Source organism: Pieris rapae, chromosome 21 (assembly GCF_905147795.1).
Source record: "Pieris rapae chromosome 21, ilPieRapa1.1, whole genome shotgun sequence".
In the NCBI taxonomy this organism is placed as follows: domain Eukaryota; kingdom Metazoa; phylum Arthropoda; class Insecta; order Lepidoptera; family Pieridae; genus Pieris; species Pieris rapae.
Window position 1 is genome coordinate 7,605,935 of NC_059529.1, and position 11,357 is coordinate 7,617,291.

The 11,357-nt window shown below is 34.2% G+C and overlaps 2 protein-coding genes across 2 annotated transcripts; one reads left to right on the forward strand and one right to left on the reverse strand.

The window, feature by feature from the left end:
- The first annotated feature begins 362 nt into the window (after positions 1 to 362).
- LOC110993918 (serine protease inhibitor swm-1-like) lies at positions 363 to 5,630 on the forward strand. Its single transcript, XM_022260340.2, has 4 exons — positions 363 to 454; positions 4,253 to 4,429; positions 4,750 to 4,923; positions 5,355 to 5,630. The coding sequence occupies exons 1-4, from the start codon at positions 394 to 396 to the stop codon at positions 5,600 to 5,602; spliced, it is 660 nt and encodes a 219-aa protein (XP_022116032.2). The 5' UTR covers positions 363 to 393; the 3' UTR covers positions 5,603 to 5,630.
- Positions 5,631 to 6,169: 539 nt separating this feature from the next.
- On the reverse strand, positions 6,170 to 10,397 carry LOC110993891. The gene is made up of 4 exons (XM_022260294.2): positions 10,249 to 10,397; positions 9,762 to 9,850; positions 6,696 to 6,881; positions 6,170 to 6,283 (listed from the first exon to the last, which is right to left on the reverse strand). Exons 1-4 carry the CDS (start codon positions 10,346 to 10,348, stop codon positions 6,170 to 6,172), a joined length of 489 nt encoding a protein of 162 aa, XP_022115986.2. The 5' UTR covers positions 10,349 to 10,397.
- Between the last annotated feature and the right edge of the window lie 960 nt (positions 10,398 to 11,357).

The following is an 11,357-nucleotide window of genomic DNA, read 5'->3' on the forward strand; positions in this document are numbered from 1 at the left end:
GGTGGGTATCTTCGACGTCTGGTGACTGACGGACGTTAATTAGTGTGCCTATATAAGTGATATTTTGATATTGGTTAGTACCATGGCAGTGTAAGGTAATGGTTCCCAGGGTAGGGTAAATAATATACCTGCTAGCATTAGTAACAATTATTAGAATTAACTTGAAAGTAAATAGCTTGTTATATTCTTATAATTTAAAAGTACTTGTAAATACAATCGAAGATACTTGCAATATTATAGAATCACAAATTAGGCAGCTCTTAGACTATAGGCAACGCTCGAATGCAACTCAAGGATGGCACATTTTTTGTCACCAGATAAAACTATTGAACTACAAATAAGGTCATTTAAATTGTCCAGAAGTTTACTTGAACTCACTGAAGTCAGTCCATAATGAGACAAATTATCTTTTTATTTTTATTTGTGGGAGCCCAGAGTGTCTATGTTGCGAAAGGTATGTGTTTTACATAGTAATAATAATTATTTAAAAAATTTAACCATTGCCATCCACGTGCCACCAAACGACGTTTATATAATAATGTACATACCTACCTATTTTCAAAAATTCATATTTACTTAATCAAAATTCGCCATAAAAAGTTTAGGTTTCTTTGCTATTACTTTGTATTTGTATTATTAAAGCATTCAATGTGTTATTCGTATTTTTGATGGTGGATGGTGAACGGGTAGACATCGTTCCCACGAGAATGTAAGTGTTTGCTCCTATTTCACCATGACTCCAGGTGATAGAAGCTTTGTTTTTAATTTATTTTATTATTATTAATTCCGCCATGTGGAACATGGTGTAGCTAACAGCTCCTTACAAACGTTGTGTAAAACAAAAAAATTAGAGCTGTCACGGGACGCCTGGCAGATGTGAAACATCGACATTATTTTGTAAAAGTAATATGCAGAAAAGAACAGATTGTGATTAAGGAACTAAATATGTCATAATGATAAAATAAAATATTACGATTTTTTTTCCAGATAACGATGACTATTTGTTGAATAAACATTATTTTCATTAAATATTTTTAATGTGAAATATACTACTGCATTTAGACTGTATATCATATAGCGTGGCGACGCGTCGCCACGGCATGCGTCGCCACGCCAGAAATCGGTTTTACGTGCGGCTATAGATGTTTCACATCAACAATTGGATTATAAAGAGTGGCGGAGAGTTTTTTGCCAGTTATTTACTTACGTTCTACGTACGCTCTTGATTTTAAAACTGACAGTTAATGTAAAATTAGAAGTATGTATTTTTTGACGTTCATAAGTGTAGGACATTTTGTTACCTATATGAATAAATGATTTATTGAATTTGAATATATTCTAAAACAAAATGCACGTTTTGTTACATTATTTATTGACAATATTAGAAGTCGATAAGCATATCCGGTAGTTTGCCAATGATGAACTCCAAATTTCGGTCCCTACAGGTAACCGCTGGTATGCATTGGCTTTTGGGGTAGGCTCTGACAAAGCCACGTCTGAAAAAATATTAATATTTAAACATATGTACTGCATTTTACTGTGTATACAAAATGTATATCTCGTATAAGATGAAGTTTGCTATAAGTAAAAACTTAGTTGAAGCTTTAAAAATACGATCCTTTGACAGACTTCTAGGCCAGGTTAAGGTTTCTTTAAAATAAATACTTGCACAGGTTTGCCAATCAGTGTAAAGTAAATTTTTAAACACAAACGAAGGAAAACTTGATCATCCTTATTACACTGTTTTAGTTTTGTTGAACCGAGTGCTTTTAATCAGAGTTAAAGGCCTATTTAGATGGAGAGAATTTCTCGTCATTCTATTTTCAATCAAAACCTACAATTTCTAGCTATCAATAAAACCAGCTACTCTTCTGAACAAGGTTTTGTTCTAGAGTTTTCCATATAAAATGAATTTATATATAAGTAATGTATTCAAATTGGGAATTGAAGAAAATCGGAATCTAATTCCTGTTAAATAAAAATCTTTCATACTTGCAATAGCAACCAGATTTGCAATGCGGCAGACGTTCAGGAAGCGTCATGACTCTCTTCGCCATCTCTTCAGTCTCCCAGCAGGTGAACTCTTCCGTAAAGGAACAAGATCTGTACACCTCGTTGTATGGGCATTCTTTTTCTAATTATAAGAGTTGATAAATTATATGATAGAATTACAACCTGATATCGTATTCGAATCTCTATACCTTTCTTTCTATCTTTCTAATTAACACTTGCTTATATAATGACAGCTAACATCTTGAAGAAATTGGAATGTCTTAAAATACGAACAATATATTATGTCAGGCTTATCGTGCTTGTCTATATAAGTAATCTGAACAAATAAATTTATGCAATCTTTGCCAGTGCCTTTACAACCCTATATTTATATGTATATAAGGCACTGGCAGAATTCTTGTCGTATCTTTACAGATTCAGGATTCTGACCGACTATCCAATGTATGGATACGATAGGTTTAACACTGAGCAAGCTATTGGCATAAAAGTAATGGACACGCATTTAAAGGAAATAGTGTTCAACATTAAATTAAGAGGCATCTTTTTGGGATTTGCTGTAAAGGTCATAGTAGTTTAAAGAAATAGGTAGTAGTGTTGTATCGTCCGAGTTTACAATACCATTTATGTAAGCTATTTAATACCTCCGACGTCTACATAGTCGGGGAATTATCTAGAAAATTAATCCGAATTGAGAAACCTTATCTTTTTTCAAGTGGGTTAATAAAAGGTTTTACTTACTAATCATAATGGCAGCTCCGAATTGTAACAAACAAAACAAAACAAACATTCGACTGGGAATTTCGAATATTTATCACCAAAACTAGATTTACGCGGTTTCAATAGACTATGAATTTTTAATGTCTCTGTTTGAATACAGTTTTAGATGCCACATATACCGTGTTATTAATATTATATAATAATAACCGTGTTATTTTGAACTCGTTAATATTAAAATATACGGGTTATGTTACTACTAATGTTTCATTAATATATATGTATTTAAACAATTTTACATAGCCTTCTCGATTGTAAAATTGATGTTTTTGATTGTTGCCAGATTAAAAATTACAAAATTACTCGGGCTCCAGGTATTAAATTAAACATACTGTTGTGCGAGTAAAAGCTAGTTGTTCGGATAAAAACATTTTTCGGATCTGAGTGGTCTGCATACAGCACATTGGGTGCCGAATATCGAGTATCTGAGATCTAGGGATGGCAATGATTTAAAAAAATTAACGGGACGGTCGCACGGATCCGAGTGGGTGGCACCGCTACTATGGCCCCGCTCTACTCGGATCCGAGAAAACTTAATGTGTTAAGAATATTGTAGGTACTTATATAAATAAATACTTGACATTACTAAACTTATTTAAAAGACTAAACTCTCATCTCGATTTATATGTATTAAAAAAGTAATCTTGAAATAATATTATAGGTAACACAATTTCGCGATAATAATCAGTAATCAATCAAGATTTGAATAGTAATGATTAAGTTTACTGTAGGGTGAAATTAGTTTTGTATGTGTAATTATAATTAAATGGAATTGGCAATTAACTGTTTGCATAATCTTCTTAATTATCCTTTTCCGCTTAGATAAGCCATAATTGTAAGATGTATGAAGAGATATTCAACGAATAAATCTCGCGTTTAAACTGGTGGGGCAGATACACCCCCGGGAATAGGGTTTTTGCCGCGCACCACCACCTTGTGGAACCAGCTGCCCCCTGAAGTATTTCCGAACCAATTCGACTTAGGGTCCTTCAAGGAAAAAGCGTACAAATTCTTAAAAGGCGAGCTACGCGCTCGCGAGCCTTCTAGCATCGAGAGTGTCCATGGGCGGCGGTAACACTTAACATCAAGTTAGCCTCCTGCCCGTTTGCCCCTGTTCTATAATTAAAAATATAAAATATAAAATTTGTGATTCGAATGTAAGGATTTTTTTTCGCTCGGCACACTGATACATTGGTAAAGACACACAGAAAAATACTATTTTTAATGTGACAAGCACTTAGAGGCAAACATGACATTCATTTAGAGCACATACAAATATCAATCGAAGCAATTTTTAAACAAAACAAACGTTACAAAAAAGAAACAATTACAAAAAACTAAACAAAAATCGATTTTAAAGTGTTTTGTTAATATAAATATAAAGTCTATGTATACAAATAGCAATAAAACCGATATTTCAAATAGCCTTTTACGATATCTTCAAACACTTCCTTATTATTTTCAGATGAGTGCCCAACCAATGAAGAGTACCTTCTCTGTGGTACATCTTGTCCCTTCAACTGCACATCACCTCAGGGCCCAGTGGATTGTGTCGATGACTGTGTAGAAGGCTGCTTCTGCAAGTCTGGTTTCTTGAGAAATGACACTGGCATCTGTGTTGAGGCTGACCAATGTTTGAAAGGTAACAGGTTTTGTATGACGCAAGTCTGGGAATAGTCGGATTATTAGATAGACATATTAGAGTTTATTGCCAGTTCTTCTCTTTCGTTCTACGCCCTTGATTTGAGAACTGGCAGTAAATGTAAAATTAGAAGCACTAAATGTATATTTCTTTTCTCGACGTTCATAAGTGTACATTGTGTTACACACATATCCGACAATATTATTTAAAATGGAAGTTTAGGCGTTACGAATACTACAGCAAACAATATTTTTTCCAGCAATCTGTCTTATTCTTACTTAGTAATTATACTTTAAAATATGTTGTGTTATGCATTCCAGGAAACAGGAGTCAATGTGGTCAACACGAGGAATTCCTGTACTGTGGATGTCAGTCTACCTGCTCCACGCCAGATCCTGTTGATTGTGGGTGTGGAGTGGGCTGCTTTTGTAAAGCGGGATATGTGTGGGACGAAACTGTTAATAAATGTGTGATGTTGGATAACTGTACTGTTGGTAAGACGCTGATATAGAAATCGTTTAAATGTAACTTTAATATGCCAAGTTCAGAACTAAATATATCCAGATAAGACTGAAAAACGAGATATCATGTTAACAAGATAGCATTAGGAACATTTTATTAGGCTATAGTTGCGTGCGAATCTCAGCCCTGAGGTCGGGGGTTCGATCAACGTGACGAACGGTTTCCACGTGTTGTTTTCGTTCGCTTGTCAAAAAGTTGACGGCGTGTGTCAGGCACAGGATACTGATCACCTACTTGGTGAGAGTCAGACTCAAAAAGGTTGTAGTCACTGATTTATTAGTTAGAATGCCAAATTGACTGAAATCATATAGCAAGTCATAATAATTAATTTACAAAGAATTTTCACTTCTGCTTGTGTAACCGCACTTTTTTTATCCTCCCTATACAATAATATTTATTTCAGAACAATGCTTCAATGAGAATGAAGTCTTCGATCTGTGTAATGCGTCGTGTGAGCCATCATGCATCGATCCTGAGCCAATATGTTCCAAAGCCTGCACATCAGGATGCATATGCGCAAGTGGTTTGCTCAGAGACGCGGATAATACCTGCGTTAGTGTAGACAAATGTCCAAGAAATGGGACGGTCCCGGGGCCTTTGGGAAAGTATTTTGATACTATTAGTAAGATTTTACATTTATCTATCGTTTAGTATATTGTGCGTTTTAAGGTTTTATTTTAAATGATTTATTATTTAATTTTAATCTGCACAATATTTATAAAGAACGTTAAGAGTACATTGTTTCACGTATTTACACCGAGTTTCAGCTGGTTTAATTAATACAGTGTTAAGGTTAATCTGGCGTTTTACCCTTAGGTGATAAGTAGACTATTTGTTATAATTTTAACCCCCAACGCATAGTTGAATAATATTCGAATTAACATGTTTTTAGATTTTTGCAAAATAATTCAAAAATACAACACCAGAAATTTATAAAAAAAAAACTATCAGTTTAAATTTTTATCTTTTCTTCTGATTTATATTCATCAAACACTGATTATTTATCAATATCAACAACAATGATAAGTCTTCATTTAAAAATGCGAGCCGAAAAGCGATATTATTTCAATATTTTTTCCACTAAATGCCATATGAGCAGTGATGGCCCAGTGGCGTCAGCGTGCGACTCTCATTCCTGTCGTAGGTTCGATTCCCAGCGACTAATGTACTGTCTATGTCTGCATTATATTGTAAAGTTTGTGTAATAAAAAACAAGAATTATGTATAAAATATATATTTAGCAATGTACATACATAAAGTTGTAAATAAAATATTATTAAAATATAAACGCTGACTGGAGTTTCTCATTGGAATTGTTATAATATTCGCCACCTGAAAAATAAATCACTTTAAGCTTGCCATCTATACAACATTAGAGGAACCGATATGGAAAGCCCTCAGCATTGAAAGGTTCATATCTGAGTTCGGCTCTAATAGTTTTTTGAAATTGTCGATAGATGTCGCTGATTCATATTTTGCGTTGCTCTTTCCGGAGATTTAATACCAAAAATTTGAAATTGTTATTATTATTATGGTCGCAAATAGTGGGCTTTATGTGCTTTTAAAGTTAAAATAATTGGGATCAAACGCAGTGTAATGTTATAAGCTGTTTTTGTATATATGTATTTAGTACCTAGTCAAAAATAGGTGACGAACAAACAATTTTACAGACTTCTGAAATTCAATTTAAGAACACTAAATACAAACTAACCTACAAGGGTGGGGGATAAGAAGCAGTGTTCACCTTTTTGTACTCCTCTTCTCGTATGCCATATGCCAAGTAGGAGTATGAAAGAAAATCGCTATGATTGGAGACGAGGTGGAACACTATACTCTTATCTCCTGTCTGGCCACGGACCACGGAGAATTCCATTTCACCATCCAAAGCGACGGTTGCACTCACTTCCACATAGGATATTACGTAACCACTCTGAAATTAAGTTTTATCAAAATTAATTATTAAAATTTATACCATATCGATTCCTGCCAACGTTCGAACCGAGACAGTGCTCATGGGCAAGAAACAATGCCCATTTACTTCCTGTTTTATAAGAAAATTCATTGTTCTTTCAAATACGCCATTAAAAATATACATAGTAACTAAAAAGTTAGTACTTTACAATTATTTACTTATAAGTTCAAAGTTATTTAACATGGTGTACCATTATGTATATGTAAATATGTTTTGGGACCGGTAAGATTAGAACAGAAAATTGAAGAAATTGTGTATGTAAAAAATATAAATTGTATAATTAATAATAAGATATTAAAGTTGATATCCAAATCGTATTGTTTTTGTTGAAAATCTCTAACGATACGTTAACCGTTTCTTTGTCCAAATAAGTCTTGTCCTAAGAAACGGTTAACGGGTCGACGTGTCTTCTAACACTACCAACTGCTTCACGCAGAAATGGCAACTTTACTAAATATTAAAAATAATAAAAAAAACATTTTTTTTAAACACCAACGTTAAAAAAAACTTTATATTTAATATCACTATCGTAAAAGGTAATTAGGGTGTGGCGAGGGGATGTAGAGAGATGTTTGCACTCTAATGAAACACGAGGTTTCGGCCCCGATTTGGGGAAAAGTACCAATTACTACCGCCATTTGTGGAAACACTTCCACTATAGTGCAGGAGCTGATGAACAATTTATATATTAAGATTAGGAACATACTCTCCTTTGGCTCGCGAACCCGAATGTGTCAGATACAGTGTCATGCAACTGGTATATTCCTGCATATAAGTCGAAGACGTGGGTCAGGTACAGATGGAACCTACTTTTTTAATAGAGAGATAGCAACATTAAACGTTTTGAAAAAAAAAAATATTTCTTTGCAGGCAAGCATCTAATCTGACGACGGCAGAGCAGTCCTGGAGAAAAAAGGCAAATCAGCAAGTCTGAAGATGCCAGGCTTAACAAACATCTGGAAGGAAAGAGGAATTGCTATCAAAACCCAATTCCCTATCTTCCTGTATGAAGTTGAAATGTAGGCCACGTTTCCTCAACCATCCTGGCTCAAGAAAGACAAAGGATTGGAATATTAAGCTATGGACTGCGTAGCGCAGCAACACATGCATCTTGACCGCATACAGATTCACATGTCTACCACGTGCCGACGAAATTATCTCATATTTGGGTCATTAAGATGCGATGAGAACTTGGAGACTGATCGTGGAACACAAAAGACAAAAGATCTCGTCGCCGTTTACCAACCAGATGGATCAAGTGAAAGACTCAAACTGTATCAGAAGAGACGATTCATAGAAACCGGTGGAAATATTTAGTCCACGATGTTTTCTTATTGATCACGGTGCAGATATTATGAGCTACCGACTGAAGAGAGAGATACAGCAAAAAGTTCAGCTTTTGGACTAACTGTGAAACTGTTCTATTTTCCTCGACGGTTCGATATGCTATTTGTGGCTATTTCAGTTACTATTGCCACACTACCGTTATCTGTGTTTTATTTAGCCCGAGAGTCATAAAATCGATACGACCATCGCGTTGTAGTTTAATTGATGGATGAGAAAAATAAAGAAATGTTTCATTTCGATTGTGTACTGATATTATGAATATAAGATACAGGTATCACTTATTCCACGTCATTAAATTGAATCGGAAGACATCCCTACTCATTGGCAAAGAAGACAGAGGGTGTAGAGAAAATGCCGGCGTCTCGGTACTCTTTTAAAATAGAAATCACCAAACAACACTTATTTTAAAACAAATATCGCAAATTAATTAGAAGTAATCTGCCTAGCACTAGTCCCAATAGAGCGAAGCAATTGAAACATAAAAAAGATGAACAAAATACGAACTGATCACATCAGGGTGAAAACAAATTACATTAATTTAATGTATACAATGCGATAGGCTCAAGTTGTCAACATAAGCACCAAAATTGACCGATGTTCTAATTGAACTCGCGTCTTCTTGTGTCCTTCTTAAATAGTCAGTGGTCAAATACTGGCCAGATGTAACAGAACGAAAATGGAAGCAGATACGTATCGTAAAAACTTATGAAAACTATATTTAAACTGTTTACTGTTGTACACGTCAACCAAATTTATTCAAAAGAAATTTAATATAATTTATTTGGGTTAAGGGGTTGTTGAAAAGGGTTGCGCGTTTATCTTAATGAAATAATGCTTGAGCCTGTGATTTTACATATTTTTACGTGTTACGAATACTTCACAATTTACTATGCGACAAACGAAGCCTACGGAAACATATAAAAACATTTAAAAATCAGTGACGCTACAATCTTTTTAGGTCTAGGCCTCAGATTTCCGTATCAATTACATGATCATTTGTTAATCTAATAGGCAAGTAGGTGATCAGCCTCCTGTGCCTAACGCACGCCGTCGACTTTTTGGGTCTAAGGTATACCGGTCTCCGCACGATGTTTTCCTTGACCGTTCGCAATACGAGTTCTTGGATTCAAGTTTAAAAAAAAACTTATTTTATTATTTATATTTATTTATTATAAATGTACAAATTTAGAGACTCGTAATTAGAATTGAATAAAACCGGTTGTTTTCTGTATAAGATCTCAAATCAGACTGACTACTACCAAACGGATGGTATCTATCTCCCATAACTTATGTTGACATGACTATCTTTAATATTGTGTTAGCAATTAGGCTAACAATTTAAGGGTAAAACAGAGCGAATATTTAATGCGCACATAGAAAGAGAGTCGATTAGTGCACAGCCGGGGACTGAACCTGGGATGAGAGTCGCAGGCAACCACTAGGCTAACTCAATTGAAAAATATTACACAGTTATGAATGCACCATCTGTACCTTAGCTGTTGCTGTGATGGTGACGAAGAATGGATCATAGTTGTTCCTATGTTTTAGTCTGTCCGCGGCACCGCTCATTGGTAAAGAACCTGAAAACCAGTTCTGCATCACACATAGCAATGGAATGTCGAAAGTGTTAATGTTAATGTATTTTTATTTAATTTTTTCTCTTAAATTACTGCTATGTTGTGTATTTAAGTGTGTGTGTGTTTTATTTGTAATAAATAATGTGTCTATGTCTATGATTGCTTATCGCCTGTGGAACGGATGATCTTTTCCAGACAATTTAAAGAGAATTTTGATTAATAAATATAAGTTTAATGAATAATGAATTTAGTCACTGCAAGCTAATCGTGTTTATGGAAAAATGACTGTAATTATGTGGAAAGTTAGGTTATTTCTTTCTTATTATTATTTTCTGGTTTTTGTGTGTTCTTCGTTTTAGTAAGGAATGTTATATTGATTATAATTATGAAAACTGACCTACCTTCATACTCGATTCCGACCTTGAAATTCTTCGTCAGATATGTAGTGTAGCCGCTGACAGCACAAATTAGAAGAAAGCAGAGACACGCGTGCCTAAACATTGTTTTCGGTAAGCTGTGATAATATTGACTGACGATTTATGACATACAATTTGTAAGATAAGAATATTAGGATGAGTTCATAGTATTTTGTATTTATTCCTTTAAAATTAACACTTTTTTTACTCTCTTATTTCAATGTATAAAACAATATTTTAATAGATGAAATACATACCATAATAATGAAATCTAGTTTAAAAATTGTCAACGGATCTTTGCCATTATTAGAAAGTTAAATATTAAGTGCACAGGTGCTTATTGAAGATTTAAGTTGGAGTTTGGCATGGCCGGGCGGTATCACTTAACTTCAGATGGCCCGTTTGCCCCCGTTTGTTTGTTCTATTAAAAAAAAACACTGTGAATACACCTTTATATACATGGTTTATAGAGATAATATGTAAGAGAAAAATAGAAATCTAGATATGAGACTAGAATGTGAGATCATTTCGCAATTTATATCTTATCTTTGCATCCGATATGATTTCAAGGTATACGGGTTTACCAAATCATATATTTAAGATTATTTCTATGTGTTTTAAATATTTACAATATACAAATATACACAAAATACAAATTCCTTAACCTACATAGGAATAATAATAATTAAAAGTGTTTTTTTTTTAAATCGGTTGTCTGTAAAGTCGGTTTACTGACGATAGTTGAACGTGAATAATTGCATTTTTCAAATGAAAGTTTAATTTAATTTGTTTTATAGATATTATCTATATCCTAACAATATAGAGAATGAGGTAAATGAAAATCACAATTGAATTGATCAAGTTACATTTATTTGTACGCATAAATACAATTATAATAATAAATAATTAATAAGAGACATATGTCGAACGCTGCCGAACGCGGAGGCCGATTGTGTCTCTTTCTCGCTCGTTCCGCGATCTCGCTTGCACTTCAAGCCTTAAATGGAACGCCACAGAGCGAGGTAACGCCGCATAAGTCATGTTTTTTCATGCGTACACCCGGCTCCATATAATTATACGACGTTGTCACGTCA